The following is an 18,731-nucleotide window of genomic DNA, read 5'->3' as shown; positions in this document are numbered from 1 at the left end:
CATACCTATTATTAATTTAGCGATCACAGTTTAATATGTTTCCAAAGAAAATAACATGATAACTAGAAAAATACAGTGCTTATAACCATGACATGACCTATTGAAAATGTTATTGATCAAACATTCCAGGCTCACAACCACTCACTCAGCCAGTTGCATTAATTACATGCATCATGGATGCATCTATCCCAGTTTTTGAGAAGCCCCACCCTCGCCTAAGTGTCCTAGACTGGACGAGGAACATCCAAAAACTGCAGAATGAGGCGAGAGTGCGTCGTTTAGAGTCCTATGAGTTGAGAAATAGGGCGAATCAGTTAAGGAACGAGACTTCGGTCACCACGCGATGGGATAATTACGTTAATAATGAGCTGTTGAGGGATAGGCAAGTATATAGATAACAAAATTGGCCGGATGCTTTGCCCTGCACTTTGATAATTAGTATTAAGAAGGGTTACTTAGTCCCTTCTTTTTTGGCATTGCCGTAGTTGGGTAAAATTGGTAAACATTAGTATATTGCCAAGCTGCTAGCCTCCTCTGGCGGCTGGCCGTCAGCAACAGCTGCCAGATGTCAGGCTGAAGGCAAACTTGGGCGGTCTTGGAAGTTAGTTACCAGCATAAGCAATAAGATGTACCTAAATAAGTTAACAATTAATTAGGCAATTAGCTAAGTCTACCCATCTATGTTTAAGGGAGTTCCCTCTGCCAACAAACTGCCCTGCAGTTTGGCAGAAGAAAAAAGTCTGTAAAATAGGGTTTATTTCACCTGAATAAATGTTTTTTTTTTCATTCTTCACTATACGCTAATATGGTGTGCGAGCGGGATAGCGCTACATAACATAGGTGCATATTCTCGCTCAGTCGCTCACGCACCGCAGCCGCGGCGTGTAGTTCCGCTTCAGTGTGATAAAGAACTGCGATACTTAAATGTCTGGACTCTGGCTGTTAAATACCACAAATTACAATAGTCACCATCTCACCATAGACCATAACCTAATTTTTTTCTAGAATATTCCTCGTAGACTCCTTCCGCGAGAAGCAGCGTTTCACCAGCGAGATGGTTCGCGACGAAATCCGCGCTCTAAAAGAAGAGAAGAACGCCACAGAGCTTAATTTGGAGTCCCTACAGGTCCCGCTTATGGTGTCTTCGCAGTGCTTATCGAATAGGGACCAGAGGGTGCCGCCGGAGCTTACCAGGGACCAGTTAGGGGAAGAACTGAATAAGGCAAGTATGGCGCTGGCTGTGAAAAGTTGAATGGTAAAAGTCCGCCATTTTGTATTTTTTTTATATTGTGCAATGAAGTCGCGATGCAAACGTTATGGTCTGACCAGACCTTACATTTGGTCTTTAAGTTAAGGATACCTACTCACTTGACAATTGCCTGGGTTTACGGCGCGATTCGGGAAATGAATTAGAGATTCAAAGATATATTATCTTTACTATTTCATATCTGGTGAAACCATTTCCCGAATCGCGCCATAAGTCTCTAAACGGTAACAGGTACCGTTTAGATCTAAATGCCGCTACCGGTATTAGGTAATTTTTACCGGTATTGTTTAATTGTTATCGGTAAATTTATTGACTAAGATTTCTTACACTTTTTCACCCAACCGCTTCGCTTTTCATTGCTGCCTTTTGGGTTCTAATTTTATTATACAACTTGCAGGAACTCCACATAATTGAGAACAGCAAACGCACACTAACAGACGTATGCCACATGGGTTGGGAAAAGCTGAAGGAACTAAACAACGTCCTCTGTCGGCTAGAACGAGAAATAAGGAATAAAGAGGAAACTCTCGACTTGGAGAATCATGTGAAGCATTTAGATAGGAACAGCTCTGATATATCATATAAGTTAGAGCCTACGAGGATACCGGCTGAGTAAGTACTTATGGTATCGGTATTACAGAAGAAACCGGTATGTTACCAGTATTACAGGTGGAACCGGTATAATACCGGTTTTTTAGGTATTTAATGCTCATAGTACTTATCGCTCTAAATTTAATGACAAATTAATTTCATTATAATATGTATAGGTACCTCAAGAACACACTTGAATATTATTGCAATCGGTATTGTGTTGAAATATCTAATACCGGTACCGGTAAGGTGTACTCGAGTAATTCCGAATACTTCAGAATTCTTCCACTTAGAATCTTCACATTGGAAATTCCATTTTCATACTTGATCCATTAATTCCGAAAATGGACCCTAAGTTTGGTAAGTACTATAATAATAATAATAAAGGCTTTTAATGATAAAGCATTTTCTTTTCACAGGTCAATGACCGAAGAGAGTTACGTGAATTGCATAGAAAATACGGTTCAGATAGCCGAGCAGCTGATGGCAGAGTCAAAGGCTCTGCGTGCCACAATGTTCAAAAGCAGGGAACAGGCGCGCAACCAGATGTATGCTCAGGTTAGTTCACCATAATTAAAGATCCTCAGCTATGCCTTCTCTAAGGAGATCTACAACGACTGATAGCATTGCCCTTAAGGTAACCGGTCCACCTATCTGGAATCACTTCTCAGAAACCTTTCTGCACAAGCGGCCATCAGTTCCGCTGGGAGAGGCTTTCTTTTTAGTCTTTTTACTTTTATAAATCCGAATCACTTTCCAGTTCAGCAATATACGCTATTAGGTTTTTAAGCAATATATTATACATAATCCGATGGCTCCTTTCAGTCTCAAGAGGTGGAAATGATAATGCGAAGACGCGTTTACGACCAGCAGAGAGCGAGAAACGAGATGGAGTGGCAGAAATACAAGGTAATGATAATGCACTAACTTACTAGGTTTCCCAGGCCTGGTATGATACATGGTTTGAGGCCCGAGGAAGAACGGACAGTTTTAATCAACATCATCATCCTTCCACGCAGACAAAGTCGCGGGCAGAAGCTATAACATAATATATTTATGGAGTCACTATAATGTTCCCATTTTTAATTATTTTGAACTGGTTTTGTTTCCAGCTGGAAAGCAACCTAGCAAAATTGGACCGTGAAATTGAATCACTTCGCGCGGCCGTGGCCGACAAAATCAACCCCACCAAACTTGTGGAAACTCGCTTGGAGATGAGAATGAAAAGACCAGTGTTAGAAAGAGTTCAGGTAATTTATTCCAATAAACTTCATAGGTATACAAATATGTACAAATATTTAAGGCACCCGTTTACTGATAAAATTTGATGACGGTACCGGAAAATCAATATTTTTCAACACTGCGGTAATTTTCCCATACACTTTACTCGAGTATACCGGTATTAGATAGGCACTCATTTCAATGTCACAAACAGTTCACGTAATAGTTAATTGTTACTGGAAGATCTGGATATATGTATACAACTACATACATGTACATAAAGATTATAATTTAATAATTACATTTTTAAGGCGATTGTATTTTTAGGATATACCGATGCGTGGGCTGATGGAGGAGTATGAAAGAGTTCATATGAGCTCAAATATGCTCGAGAAAAAATTGGAAGATGCTTTGTAAGTACCAACATCACAATACCTTAATGTAAAAAGTCTGTTCGAGTTCCTGCAATCTAAGGCGCAAAAGCCTTACATAAATAACTATCAATCAAGGTCTAAAATTAATCTACTGAGCATGAGTGTATTTATTGATGTTGAGATGCGAACTGAAAGTGATAAATGCTTATCTAACAAATAAACTTATTCCAAATAAATTTTCTACGTATGTAGCTATATATTGTAAACAGTCCGCTTGTCTTTTTGCGCCACCTTTCCCACGCTATTCTAATAAGTATCTAAACCTTGTTAGAGTGTAGAATAGTTTTATATCAAAATACCGGTACCGGTTCAATGTGCCATCCTGTCCCCAGAACAACATACCACGGAATGTACAACCACCACCAACGAGTGACCAAGGACCTTCAGTACAAGAACCAAGCTCTAGAGACAGATCGCCGTCTCATCGAGATACGGAAACCGATTCATGGCCCCGATGAGACAGAGTTTAAGAGGAACGTGGGATACTGTCATATGAAAGACGAGTTGGTACCGGAATAACAGGTTTACTGGTACCGATAGTAGGTTGATGTAAATTGTGTACCGGTATTAACGTTTCCTATTATGCAGGTAGCACCGATTAGTTTGGAGGTACCTATTTATTAAAACCGGTAAAATAAGTACACTAATAGATACTAAGACTTAGACACCAGTGGCCTATTTTATAAAGCTACAAGTTACAATTTACAACCGGAAGTCTCTTTCTAACCCCTTGTAGCTTTATAAAATAGGCCACAGATGTTTTTAGATAACATTTATATTAAGCTCAATTGAGCGATTTCTTCCTATAATCATTTCGGAATACCGGTACCGTGGGTCGGAATCGGTAACCTTTAAAAAATAATTACATATACACTTGTCACAGAATTATAATAATATTATGAGTTTTTATCGGTAAAGTAACAAGACAAATCAAATCATTTTTTTTATCACTAACATTAACCGGTTTGGTACCGGTATTACTGTAAATACTTAAGTACCTATGTGTTCAATTTTACCAGCAAGAGTGTTCAATTTAATTAAGGATAGTTTAGTAATAAGAACACGTAGAAATCGATAATGCATTTATTAAAAAATAATATAACAAGCGATGTGCAATAATGTACTTATTAATCTTATTATGATGACCTACATAACGTATTTCAAACAAAAAATTTTAACATCGTTATAATATTTAGGCCGTTTTGCGCTCTTTTTAACTGGCATACATACTACAGGAGTACTTTTAAAAATGGTTTTTTTTGTATATTACTAAATCCTTGTTATATATTTTGGGACAATGAAATCGTGTCAATTTGTATAGAAATATCCATAGAAACTTACGTGTACTTTAGAACATTTTAGTATATCTCTTTTATGATTTAAATTCATAAATATGTTGTCATTGTTTACTATAATAGAGCGACAATAAGATTATGTATGAGATTGTTTTTTTTTTAAGTAATATATAGGCAACAAGTACAGTTTGTTTTTAATTCTGAGTGAAAAACTCAGCGACTACTATAGATGTCCTTGGCGTTCAATATTTCATAATAGCGAGTAATATGTAATGTATGCCAGTTCTTAAATAGTGATTTTATAATACTGAGCACCTTAACATAATTATTGTTAACATACTTCATTGTGACAAGGTTTAATATCTAAATATATTTCGATTGAGACAAAATGGTACTTACACGTAAATAACAATAAAAAATACAATTATAGTTCAAATTATTCAGTAAGTATTTTAATACATCATTTAGTAGGTTAAACTGGGAATGAGAGTAATTAAAATATGTACCACTAATGTGGTAAATAAGCATGAAGCTACAATTAGCAAGTGCAACCGATTAAAGTTGAGCATGAGAAACACCGGTAATTTACCGGTTTACCTATTTACCGGTATTTTCCATATTTTTTGCATTCCCTATGTTTAGCGTAGCCCGTTTAAAAAAAGACACCTTTGAGAAATACCGATAATGTATCGGTTTACAGGTAATTTCTATACATTTTTTACCGGTTTTCATTCCGTAGCAACAATGTTTACCGTAGCTTATTAAAAAAAAAAAGAAAATGCATAAATTATACTTATGCATATGCACTCAACTCAACAATAGACGTTGGCAGTGTTGGGAACTTTGGTTTTCGAATATTGCTTTGGTAATCGTAATATGTATTATGTAAAGGCACATGATCTATGTACTATGCGTATCTTACGAATGTAGCTTAATTAAGGAAATGCTTAATACTTGAGAGATAGCTGCATAATATTGTTGAGAAATACTTGGAGTTAATAACACAAGAAAATAACTATTTGAAACTTATTTAATAGTATACAACTATTATATATGCAGTGAAAAACTAATACCGGTATACCGCTAATTGTGACAATGTTGCTTATTTAGAATTAAATACCGGTTTTTTTGTATTTGTAAAATTATTAAAATGTCATGTGCAAGTAAATAACGTAGTGCTTTAAAGTTAAATCTCCTTCAATATTTAACAAAACGCTCCTTGGTTTAAGTAATAATCATTACTTTTGCCATTATGGAACTTGTGTTATTCGTATCAACATTACATTATAACATATATTATAATATTATTCTGATATGTTAAACTATTATACGATAAATTATTTTATATTTTGCGACGTCATATAAATGCATTTTATAGTGTGCTTAATAGTTTAACAAAATACCTCATGATATTTTAACCTTGGAATGGACTATAGTTCGTTTTTTTAGCATTAGAATGAAGGTAAGCGATCTTGACATGTCTTTTAATTGAAAAACTCTTTTTATAAATCAGTTAACTATTACTTATGAAAGCAGAAGAATATAAATGATCGTATTAGATTCATAATTTCTACATATTTGCCGTGACTTATTAATAAAACGTGTTTTTCAATTAAAAGACAAATCAAGATCGTTTAACTTTTTTCTAATGCTAAAAAAGCACCACAAGGGTCGGTTGCACCAAACTGTTCGTATCGTTAAAGAGTTCGCTAAATTTTTATGTATGGAAAGTTTGATAGTGGCGCGCCGGGTCGCGCCGGCTGACGTTGATCAGTCTGTCAAATGTGGTTGGTGCAACTGGCCTTAAGTATTTGCCCGTCCTCAAATAAACTCACCTCTACAACGCCATCAACTCCGGCTGTGGTCCCACCTTCTCATACGCCTCATCCAACAACCCACACAACAAACTAATATTCCCATCATCAAGCTTTCTACTCGAAGCCAACCGTATAGAAGGTTCCGGACAACTGTGTTCTACATCCCTTAGATACGCCGCTACGGAGAGAGCAACGCCTCTTTCTAGGCAGTAGTTAGCGATGTTTTTGAGGTAGCTGTGTTTGAGGCGGTCCGTGAGGTCCTTTTTGAGGTAAATGTGCTTGATGGGGGAGAGGGCGTGGCCGCGGAATGTGAAGTGCTTGAGGGTTGAGAGCGCCCTGGAATGAAAAGTGTTTTTTTTAATCCTGGATATTAAAACTACAGTTTGATAGGTCATTTTACTTTACTATAGAATATAATTCAATATAAATTTTCTTAAATAAATTCCAACTAATATTGTCCCTCTGTCTAACTGATTATGATGAAATTTTAGAGAGAGTTTGAGTCCCAGGAAAGGACTTAGGATAACATTTTATCAAATGTTTGATCAAGATTTTAAAAATTAACTCCCGTACTATGGAAAACCGTCCAGGTATAGCTAAGTACATGCATTGTATTGTCATGACCATGAATCATCTAAAGAAATCTCTATCGCTCCAAGTGTTATCAGGAATGACTATGACTCATAACACATACCAACTTTCATTTTGATAATGATTACGTATTTATTTATTACCACCGTCCACACTGTTAAGCGTTTATAATCATTTTGAACTTTATTTGAAAATGATAGAGTCAATGACATTTCGTAAACCTTATGTCAAAGACACAGGGTCTGTTATCGCGTTGCTTATCGTTGCCAGTCGAATTAAAATCGATCAATTTATGTCAAACTTGCCACGGGACGGGAAGGATCGTGGCGTGACGATTTTTTTTCTAACCAATGCTCAGCTAGTGGAAAGCAACGACATAGCCTAATGGCTCCTCTACACGATGGGCCAACACCGGCCACTCCAAGGGACGCAGCTATGCGGTAGAATGAGATAGCAATATCACTTGCTCCCTCTAACGCATAAATGCGTCCCTTGGAGTGGCCGGCGCTGGCCCATCGTGTAGAGGAGCCATAAGATACCAATACCATCCTCCAGCCAGCCAGCCCAGCCAGCTCGAATACCATCCTGTGCACGCTGGCCGACCGCTGGGACTCACCATGGTTAAAGCACTGGGTGCAGCTACATGCCCCCTTTATGTAAAAGTCTGTTCTAATGTTATGTTCTAGAGGATATAACCAACGGAGACGCCATGTCTATAATTTTCGGTACAAAATAGTCTGCCGTTTTTTGCGGGGGAGGGGCACATCAAATGTATAGGTACGTCATGTCAGATAAACGTCAGTCCATAGGTGTGGTTGACATGTGGTTGACCATTGGCCGCCTATTTTCGACAGAGGGGAACGCCTGTTAATGGCCACTCCGTTTGGTTATATTCTCTAAGGTTATGTTTGTACTAACCCTAGATTTAAGTATTATAGGTAGTATGTTACTAACACATATGGACTTTTGTTCGAAATAAATAATTATTCATTGATATTGATTGAGTGATTGATTTATCAGGGAAACGAGACGATGGGAGCGAATACCCTTCCACCTTTAGCAGTCCACACTAAAAAAATCGAGGGGAATCGCTTCACGCGAATAAATACACCTTAAATATGAAACGATGTATAAAATAAGTGACTGTTACATACTTGTCTAGTTTCTTTGAGCTCTCCTCTAGTTCTGCGAGGATCTCGGGTCTGGATTCCATGATGTCGAGGCCGGCAATGGCGGCTTGCGTCAACATCGGGGGCAGAGACGCGCTGAAGCAATAGCCTGATGGAAATTATATTATGAAACTCTTAAAAAAAAACCGGGCAAGTGCGAGTCGGACTCGCGCACGAAGGGTTCCGTACCATAATGCAAAAAAACAAACAAAAAAAAGCAAAAAAAAAAAACGGTCACCCATCCAAGTACTGACCACTCCCGACGTTGCTTAACTTTGGTCAATAATCACGTTTGTTGTATGGGAGCCCCATTTAAATCTTTATTTTATTCTGTTTTTAGTATTTGTTATTATAGCGGCAACAGAAATACATCATCTGTGAAAAGTTCAACCGTCTAGCTATCATGGTTCGTGAGATACAGCCTGGTGACAGACGGACGGACGGACGGACAGACGGACAGCGAAGTCTTAGTAATAGGGTCCCGTTTTACCCTTTGGGTACGGAACCCTAACAATTAAGTTCTGCCAAAATATAAACCATGCAAACCTTTGGTTTACAACTTAACACACCTAACCTAATACAGACTATACAGAGCAGTTTTTGAAATGTTTACGTATCAAATCATGTATCATTACGTAAAAAACATGTTTTTCCGCTTTCAATTGTTTTCCAATCAACAAAAACTCAGTACAAGGAGACGGATTCATTGTGATGTCACCATCTTTGTTTCTCGTAGTGACAAATATATTATTTAGACGTTCCATGACAGATTTTCTTTTAGGTACGTGTTTTTAGGGTTCCGGTACCCAAAGGGTAAAATCGAGACCCTATTACTTAGACTCCACTGTCGGTCCGTCTGTCTGTCTGTCTGTCTGCCACCAGGCTGTATCTCATGAACCGTGATAGCTGGACAGTTGATGATGATGTATTCTTCACAGATGATGTATATCTGTTGCCCCTATAACAACAAATACTAAAAAGTACGGAACCCTCGGTGGGCGAGTCCGACTCGCACTTTCCTTTCGCTTGAGATGGTTTCTTTTACCTCCTGTCCCTCTATTGGTTCAATATAGACTGACCTAGGCCGGAGAGGCGCTGGTGCTCCACGATGAAATGCGAGCCGGCACAGAAGCCCCCGACGCTGGCGAGCGAGTGCTCCAGAGACCCCACGATGAGGTCCACCTCGTCGCGAGGCACGTTCAGGTGCTCGGTCAGACCGCGCCCGTTCTTGCCTAGTACCTGAGTATGTAATGTAATAAATAAGTTTTTGGCAAAAAATTCATTTTTGGTACAAGCTTTTATCGCTGACTGTACTTTTCTTACGACAGACAACTAATACTCATCGAGACAATTCTAAAAACACCTAACACAATTAGGTTGCGTTGTTTCATGACAGAGTTCCTATGGCCACCTCCTGTCTCCATCATCAAATCAGCTCGATGGTACCATAATATTGCATTGTCATGCGATTTATACATGAATGCAAAATTTCAGCTCAATCGGAAACCGGGAAGTGGATCAAATTTAACTTGCAAGATTTGATTACAGACAGACAGACAACAGTCAGGTGAAAGTAAATAAAAGCTTGTAATAATAGTACTGCCATACAGAAAGGAAACTTCCTACAAAATCGAAGTTTGACAGCGGTTCAGGGTCGAATCATGCTGTCCCTTTCTATTACACACTATCCCTTTCAGCTATTTAGGGTTGTCAAAATTCAAGCCATTATCTTATCTGTGATCGTGCACGCAAAGGGACGTCAAGTTGTGTCAACCCTAATTGCTCGGAGCAATGCTGAGCCAAGCGAAGGAGAGTTTGGCTGAAGTCAGGAGTATCGTACTGCTGGTATATTTAAGAAAATTAAAACTTTAATAACAGTGAGTAAGTGAAAGTGGAGCAAAGAGCAAAGAAATGACGAACATCGGGCCTAGCCAAGGTGATAATCGCTATCGCTACGACAACGAAACACTTTATGTCTCTCTATCACTGTTCCATATTACTGCGACAGTAACAGTTGCGTATTTATTAGAGATGCAATGGATAGTTGTTTGGCCGGATACCGGATATTCGGCCTGTCCATCGGCCGAATATTCAGTTCAGTTTTTCAGGTGCGCATTGTGCAGATTTAAACCTGTTTCGTAGTGAACGTTCGCGCGGACTCATTTCTAGGTTCGAAATGATTGTGCGTGTATGTCTGTGGAATGTTTAAATTGTTTTAAAATAATAACGAGTACGATTATGACCGTGACTGTTCTTAAATCCAATTTTGTTTACTCCAAAATCAAGCTGTTACTATCCGGTTACCGGCTGGATAATAGGTCACTATCCGGTATCCGGTCGGATAATAAAATAATGACTGGATAGGCCGGATACCGGATAGTAACCGAATAACCGGTGCATCTCTAGTTTCGATCGCTACGGAGCGTAAGCGTTTGACATGTTGGCCTGGTACCTCAAAGAATATACTGGAAAGGGAGGCCCACAGTTCTGCAGGAGGGAACAAAGTACATATGTTTGAACTTTGAACATAATTATCCCCGTAGGGGTAAAACTGGTATTTTACGGGGGTAATAAGCTAACAATACAAAAAACGTACACGTTTTATTTTTTATTACCATTGGGAGGAGGGGTAAAATCAGGTTCCCTAGTTAGTCATAAGGGTGACTGGACTGAAAAGGTTAGGAACCACTGGCCTATATCATACTTGAGTTTTTAACAAACAATAGCTTTTTGTAAGTGTTCATTTGTTTGAAGGTTGTCCAAATAAGTACAAAAAACTTAAGCCCATTGCATTAATGATCCTATATGAGGGGCGTTACCGCGTTACGAAACATGATGGTGCCTACATTAATTAAACATAGATTATAGACTTTATTTCAATGGAATAAGGTTTAACAAATCGTTAGGAGATGCTGTCAGTAGGTAAATAGTTTAAAGTTGCTTATGGGCCGATAGCAAGACATGTGTATGCATAAATTGTGTCAATATTGATTGATACATTTTTTAAACAAATTAGTGTTATTTTGCAGTTATGGAATTATAGTTGATTAATGGAAATGGGTTCCTTTGGTTTTGGTAAATTCCAAATTCTTCCATAAATATTTTTCATTTGATCTATGATCATTTATCATCAATTCATCAATCATCATCACATAGGTAGAAAATAACATATAAATTGAAACCATGATGGAATCTAAAGTTATTTACAAATTTATTCATTGTTATGATAATTTATGCCAAAAAGTTTTGCAATGATGATTTGTGGCATGAAATGGCAAAAAGTTTTATGCCAAATATTTGAAATCGCAACAGAAATGACAACAAGAATTTACAAAATTAATACACAATATTAACATACCCCAATACTCAAGCTCTCATCCAAAATAATCCTTAACTTGAACTTCCGTGCCAAAGCGACCACTTCCGGAAGCGGGCACATTTCTCCGGTATTGAAGAACACAGCCTCCGTCACAAGGAATGCTCGTCTCCGGGCACTCAACTGCTTCTTCTCTTTGGCTTCGGTGAGCAGCGCTTCTAAATGTTGCATGTCATTGTGTTTGTAGTAGCGAATGGTGCTACGGGCTGCGTCAAAACCTTTTTGGATTGCGAACCATACTTTTTCATCGCTGAAAAATGCAGCAAAATACTTATTACTACAAAACTATTTAGCAAAACCTTTAAGATATTTTATAGGTCAGTTGTTAATTGTAATAAATACATATATGTTTTGGAATTAAAATAAAACCTTACAGGAACAATAAACTTGCATTTTAGTTTATTACCAATTACCTTTAGTCAAAATACTTCCAAGAATAATATAAATTAGTCTTTTCTAGTCTTGTTTTTCTTCTTGCATGTGTTTTAGTGAGTGGGGTCTATAAGTTTATTAATACCGTTTAAATCCTTATCCTGACTTGCAGGTCAGAAATGACAATGTAACTTCTGTCTTACCTATTGAATATTGAACATATTTGAATTGCTATAAATATGTGGTCACTAAATCACCTCTGGCTTACAGTACTCTTTATTATACTGTGGCCGTACCAAGGGTTTATGTGAACCTCAAATGGCTAATGAAGGGTCTATAGTTCGTTTTTAATAGCATTAGAAATTAGGTAAACTATCTTGATGTGTCTTTTAATTGAAAAACACATTTTAATAATTTTTAAGAAAAAAAAACCGACTTCCATGGGGGCCGGTGAAAGATTATTGTAGATGGTACACTACGTAGAAAAGGACGTAAAACCACCCACTTTTCTACTAGCATTTCGCTTCTGTAATGGCTCCTCTACAGGATGGGCCAACGCCGGCCACTCCAAGGGACGCAGCCATGCGGTAGAATGAGATAGCAATATCACTTGCTCCCTCTAACGCATAAATGCGTCCCTTGGAGTGGCCGGCGTTGGCCCATCGTGTAGAGGAGCCATAAGGGTCGTAGTTCTAGCCTAACCTAACCCACTTCTCAGATAGCAGTTCGGTTCTGTGAGAATCGCAGTTCAAACCTAACCTAACCCACTTTTGTTCGATTCTGTGAGGATCGCAGTTCAAACCTAACCTAACCCACTTAACGGCGCAGGCGGTGCGGTGTACGGGGGTTTAAGCGGGAAGGGTTAGTAAGATTGGCATCATCATACTTTATACCTACATTTTAAGATAGGTAATCATAGTGGTTTATTTAGTTAAGGTATCATAGTGGTTTTCCGGGTCAAGGTCCGGGTCCGAGTCTGGGTCCGAGTCCGGGTCTGAGTCCGGGTCCGAGTCCGGGTCCGTGTCCGGGTCCGAGACCGGGTCCGAGACCGGGTCCGAGTCCGGATCCGAGTCCGGTTCCGAGTCCGGTTCCGAGTCCGGGTCCGAGTCCGGGTTCAAATCCGGATCCGACTCTAGGTCCGGGTCCGAACCGGATCCGGGTATGAGCCCGAGTCCGGGTCCCAGTCCAAGTCAAAACCAAAATTCGTAATCACCAAACGTGTACCATGCGTCGTTGAAGAGTTTTGTTCTGGTCATCATCAGCAGTTCCACTTCATCAAATGCGACAGCTTTTAATGTAAATGCTTGTTTTTATGATGAAAATACAAAAAAAATCTATACGTATGCCTTTAATATTTGAGGAGTTCCCTCGATTCCTTATGGATCCCATCATCAGAACTCGAGCTTGACAAAAATGTGGCTTAAAAACTTAACTTGTTTAACAAACATAACGAAAAGGAAAAATCGACAAACGTGAACTATGCGTCGTTGAAGAGTTCTGTTTTGATCATCATCAGCAGTTCCACTTCATCAAATGCAACAGTTTTTAATGAAAATGCTTGATTTTCTGATGTAAATGCAAAAATCTCTATACGCATGCCTTTAAGATTTGAGGAGTTCCCTTGATTCCTCATGGATCCCATCATCAGAACTCGAGCTTGACAAAAATGTGGCTTAAAAACTTAACTTGCTTAACAAACGTAACGAAGAGGACAAATCGCCAACCGTGAACTATGCGTCGTTGAAGAGTTCCGTTCTGATCATCATCAGCAGTTCCACTTCATCAAATGTCACTTTTTTGGATGTATATGCTTGATTTGTTGATAAAAACCCAAAAATCACTATATGTATGCCTTTAAGATTTGAGGAGTTCCCTCGATTCCTCATGGATCCCATCATCAGAACTGGGTTTTGATAAAAACGGGACCAATCTGTATGCATATACATTCAATCAAAAAAAGAATTTTCAAAATCGGTCTAGTAATGACGGAGATATGGAGTAACAAACATAAATAAAAATAAAAAAAATAAAAAAAAACATACAACCGAATTGATAACCTCCTTCTTTGAGATTTGGAAGTCGGTTAAAAATAAGTTACGGGTCATCCATTAATTACATTACACGTTTAGGGGGAGGGAGGGTTCAAGAAAATGTGACATATTGTGACATGGGGGAGGGGGGAGACACAAACTTTGTGACGTCACTTTAACTTCATCAGTAACCGAAAATTTATTAAATTATTTTATTCGCTGTACATTTAAATAACAAGTTTTTAAAACGATAATCGTTTTTATTCGTTAATTTTCTTTCCTAAGCAGTTTTGGGTTATAAAATTACTAATATTTATATCGTCAAAAATATTTTGATAAAATATTAATAATACTTAGGTACTTACTTAATTCAATTAGGCAATTTCGTTGAAAAAATATGACGTCACACTAGGGGGGAAGGGTTTGCCAAATGTGACCAAGTGTGACAAGGAGGGGGGAGGGGTAAAAAAACCTAGAAAATTGTGTGACGTAATTAATGGATGACCCCTTACGGCAAATATGTAATAATTATGAATCTAATACGATCATTTATACTCTTCTGCTTTCATAAGTAATAGTTATTGAATTTTAAAAAGCGTTTACCTTCTTGCAAGTTCTTTCTAATGCTAAAAAACCGGGCAAGTGCGAGTCGGACTCGCGCACGAAGGGTTCCGTACCATAATGCAAATAAAAAACAAAAAAAAGCAAAAAGAAAACGGTCACCCATCCAAGTACTGACCCCTCCCGACGTTGCTTAACTTTGGTCAAAAATCACGTTTCTTGTATGGGAGCCCCATTTAAGGTGGTTCGCCTAGGTTACTCAAAACTTAACTCTCGCTAGATGGCACCACTTTTGCAAAATTTCAGATTTAATTTTTTTGTGAAATGGTCTTGGTATTTGTATACTTAAAAGTATGTTTCGCGCACTTTTTAAGTAAATATTGAACTATTAGAATAAACATTGAATACTTCATTGTGCAAAAACCACCTTTTTAATTCGACGGAGTGTTGCTGTCACGCTTTTTCCTACTATTACTCACACATGCAAACAGCAGAGATATATATAACTCCGTATAAGATAAATAAAGTCTAAGAAAAAAACGTGCCTCGGATGTCAAGCAAAAGTCACTGTCGAATAGATGGCGCCATATACCTTTGGTCTATTGTCGTTTAGATGGCGTTGGCGACATCGTTTGATATTTAACAATTTTAACACGTATCAGTGAAAGAACATGGGTCATTGTGGAACAATAAAAATTAATAATCATATATCCGTAAACATATTTTAATTCATTTATACATTTTCAATTTTATTTTAAGTTTTAATCGTGTGTCGATAGATGGCAGTAAATGTACCGTGACTACAAAATTTACTTTGACAGGACCCCTCTATACTATCTATTCTTTTTGTAAACAGTGTTTCCGTGATCCTTGTAGTAGACAATTTCACACAACGTAAGTATGTTGCAATAGCGTAACGGTATGTTCGTGGAAATACGTGCAAGAGGATTGGGGTTCAAGACTGGTGCGAGTAGGTAATTTCTTTTCGTTTCTCCTTTGTGTTATCTTACCTTTAAACGAGCAATTATTATATATATAATTATTTATTTATATACATATTTGGATGGTATCAGAAACGGCTCTAACGATTTCGATGAAATTTGCTATAAGGGGTTTGATCTCTTAGCTAGGTCTATGAGAAAACGCGCATTTTTGAGTTTTTATGTTTTCTAAGCTTTGGTCGGTCTCCCAGATATTCAATCTCCGCTTGGCAACTAATCCCAGAATTGGCATGCGCACTAGTTTTTACGAAAGCGACTGCCCTGACCTTCCAACCCAGAGAGTAAACTTATTTGGATTAGTCCGGTTTCCTCACATTGTTTTCTTTCAACGAAAAATAGGTATCGGTGTGTAAATAGGTAGGTATCAAATGCTATTTCGTACAAAAGTTCGAAAAATCATTGGTACGAACCGGGGTTAGAACCCGTGACCTCCGAATTGCTTTCGGCTAGGCCAGCAGCGCTTCCCCCACATACTCAGTGTTATCAGGTTTTTTAAAAATCAAAAACGATTACTTATGAAAGCAGAAGAATATAAATGATCGTATTAGATTTATAATTGTTACATATTTGCCGTAACTAATTTTTAAAATGTGTTTTTCAATTAAAAGACACGTCAAGATTGTTTACCTTATTTCTAATGCTAAAAAAAACAAACTATAGTAATAATTGTGTTTTTCATACATAGACAAAATCCATTATTTTTAACCACAGGAAATTTTATACACTACTTTTTAGGGTTCCGTACCCAAAGGGTAAAACGGGACCCTATTACTAAGACTTCGCTGTCCGTCCGTCCGTCCGTCCGTCCGTCCGTCTGTCACCAGGCTGTATCTCACGAACCGTAATAGTCCGTAATAGACAGTTGAAATTTTCACAGATGATGTATTTCTGTTGCCGCTATAACAACAAATACTAAAAACAGAATAAAATAAAGATTTGAATGGGGCTCCCATACAACAAACGTGATTTTTGACCAAAGTTAAGCAACGTCGGGAGTGGTCAGTACTTGGATGGGTGACCGTTTTTTTTTTGCTTTTTTTTGTTTTTTTTTTTGCATTATGGCACGGAACCTTTCGTGCGCGAGTCCGACTCGCACTTGCCCGGTTTTTATTGCAGTGAAGATGTCCTGATTGTAAAAATCAGAGAGATTAGGTAGAGTATAATTACTAATTATCTTTGTAAAAATAAAACAATACGTGTAGCCCATACTTAATAATCGATTTATGATAATAAGAAAAATTAAATAAAAATAAAAAAACAATACGAAATTTAGGTGTAACAAAAATACAAAAAGTTATGTTCCAGCATACAATGACTGGGGATCGAACCGGGAATCTTCCGTTTGCAAGCAAAAAAGCGACTGTTTGCATAACACGCCATGATAGTTCTTAGCTAAGCTGACGAACTTCTCGCTTAGGTCAATTAACTACCTGTCAAATATCAGTGTCAACAAAATTGCACTAAACATGACGGCACTCCAAATTCGAGCCGTGGTCAGCCCGGCAACGTCGGAAATGGAATGGCAACGTCGCAAATGTATCTGTACACGACATTTGTGACACACACATACGTAAATTTGATGAAAAGTTAACTATGATTTTTGCATGATTTCTGTATGAAACATTGTTTTCCTGTTAATTTCGCGCAAACGAATATTCGAAAGAAGATAAATGCGAAAATATTTGTGTACTAATAGTGTGTAGTTACTTAATGAGCTTTGATTGAATTTTGTATGAAAAGCGAACCACCTTAAATCTTTATTTTATTCTGTTTTTAGTATTTGTTGTTATAGCGGCAACAGAAATACATCATCTGTGAAAATTTCAACTGTCTAGCTATCACGGTTCGTGAGATACAGCCTGGTGACAGACGGACGGACGGACGGACGGACAGCGAAGTCTTAGTAATAGGGTCCCGTTTTACCCTTTGGGTACGGAACCCTAAAAAACGAACTATAGCTAATTTGCATACAATACAAGTTATACAGGAAAAACTTACGCAAAAATAATATCCTGTTTTTTAGCATAAGCCGGAATAGCACTGGCGATTGTGGAGAACCCATATGAATACACACATGTCTCTTCCACTTCCAGGAACTTGGCTAGTCTCTCCTCAAGTTCTAAATGTACGTCAATAGTGCCATAGAAGCCTCTGGGACCGCAGGACCCAACACCGTACTTGTGCAAACATTTTATTGCACTTTCCATTATTGATTCCTCCTTATCGAAGCATAGGAAACTAGTAGCACCAACATTTAAACAGTTATCATCAATTTTGCCCATAATAGGAGACTCTTCAACTGTCACGTCGTGTTCTACCAACGGTAGAGTCTTCCATGGAGTGTAGTTGCCAGTGGCTAAAGCATCAGTGTGTGGAGAGTACTTTTTTGGTTTTTTAGAAAAGAAGAAGTATGTGGAGGCCAGGAGTATTTTGAGGGCGATTAGAACGGTCCACCAACCGGCCTGAAAATAAAAATAGTATACATAGTATTTTATGCTTAGTATAATGTAAATTCGAAAGGATACGTTGCCATCAAAAGATGTAAAGATAAAAAAAGTGAAGATTAAAGTATTTTCTCAAGTCTAGACTAAATTCAAGGATATGAATAGGTTATTACATATAAGGACTCTATGAGTCGGTAGCCTTGAAGTTGTTGTTAACCATAAAACCACGAAAAACAAGCATTTTTAATTTAGAATTACAGATCACTTACCATGTTAGATATATCATTGAGGATCATATTGTATAGGAAAGAGTAAAGTGCTGGACAACACAACTTCAATTAATAGGTAAATTCTGAACAAGATATTAATTTAAAGAAGAAAAATTAACAGAAGTCGTACGGCACAGTTCGCCACCGCATCCGCAAGCAATACGATTACGATTGATAGTTTGACTTGACAGACTGACAGCTGACAGTTGACACGACGAGGACGGACAAGGACAAATGCAAATCTTTTTTTAAGCCGTATTTACCATTAGAGATTTTTTTGTCGTACAGAATTT

At 37.9% G+C, this 18,731-nt stretch overlaps 2 protein-coding genes across 2 annotated transcripts; one reads left to right on the top strand and one right to left on the bottom strand.

Annotated features, from left to right (window-relative positions):
• Window positions 1–66: 66 nt before the first annotated feature.
• LOC134668780 (tektin-B1-like) lies at window positions 67–4,470 on the top strand. Its single transcript, XM_063526238.1, has 8 exons — window positions 67–382; window positions 1,006–1,222; window positions 1,665–1,879; window positions 2,278–2,416; window positions 2,684–2,767; window positions 2,971–3,108; window positions 3,407–3,492; window positions 3,846–4,470. The coding sequence occupies exons 1-8, from the start codon at window positions 174–176 to the stop codon at window positions 4,030–4,032; spliced, it is 1,275 nt and encodes a 424-aa protein (XP_063382308.1). The 5' UTR covers window positions 67–173; the 3' UTR covers window positions 4,033–4,470.
• A 110-nt stretch (window positions 4,471–4,580) lies between these two features.
• On the bottom strand, window positions 4,581–18,608 carry LOC134668755 (serine palmitoyltransferase 1). The gene is made up of 6 exons (XM_063526207.1): window positions 18,439–18,608; window positions 17,724–18,187; window positions 11,744–12,011; window positions 9,465–9,624; window positions 8,371–8,494; window positions 4,581–6,961 (listed from the first exon to the last, which is right to left on the bottom strand). The coding sequence occupies exons 1-6, from the start codon at window positions 18,463–18,465 to the stop codon at window positions 6,646–6,648; spliced, it is 1,359 nt and encodes a 452-aa protein (XP_063382277.1). The 5' UTR covers window positions 18,466–18,608; the 3' UTR covers window positions 4,581–6,645.
• Window positions 18,609–18,731: the final 123 nt, after the last annotated feature.

Source organism: Cydia fagiglandana, chromosome 11 (assembly GCF_963556715.1).
Source record: "Cydia fagiglandana chromosome 11, ilCydFagi1.1, whole genome shotgun sequence".
In the NCBI taxonomy this organism is placed as follows: domain Eukaryota; kingdom Metazoa; phylum Arthropoda; class Insecta; order Lepidoptera; family Tortricidae; genus Cydia; species Cydia fagiglandana.
This window is presented reverse-complemented; position numbering and strand designations above follow the sequence as displayed.

What these genes read in the sequence shown, in the direction of transcription:
- LOC134668780 (XM_063526238.1), top strand. Translation starts at nt 174, where the DNA reads ATGGATGCATCTATCCCAGTTTTTGAGAAGCCCCACCCTCGCCTAAGT. An exon ending in TAGGGGAAGAACTGAATAAG is followed by an intron (nt 1,223 to 1,664) that starts GCAAGTATGGCG and finishes TACAACTTGCAG; the next exon opens with GAACTCCACATAATTGAGAA. An exon ending in GCAACCAGATGTATGCTCAG is followed by an intron (nt 2,417 to 2,683) that starts GTTAGTTCACCA and finishes GGCTCCTTTCAG; the next exon opens with TCTCAAGAGGTGGAAATGAT.
- LOC134668755 (XM_063526207.1), bottom strand. Translation starts at nt 18,465, where the DNA reads ATGATCCTCAATGATATATCTAACATG. An exon ending in AAACAGGATATTATTTTTGC is followed by an intron (nt 12,012 to 17,723) that starts GTAAGTTTTTCC and finishes TGCATTTTTCAG; the next exon opens with CGATGAAAAAGTATGGTTCG. An exon ending in CCAGCGCCTCTCCGGCCTAG is followed by an intron (nt 8,495 to 9,464) that starts GTCAGTCTATAT and finishes AATTTCCATCAG; the next exon opens with GCTATTGCTTCAGCGCGTCT.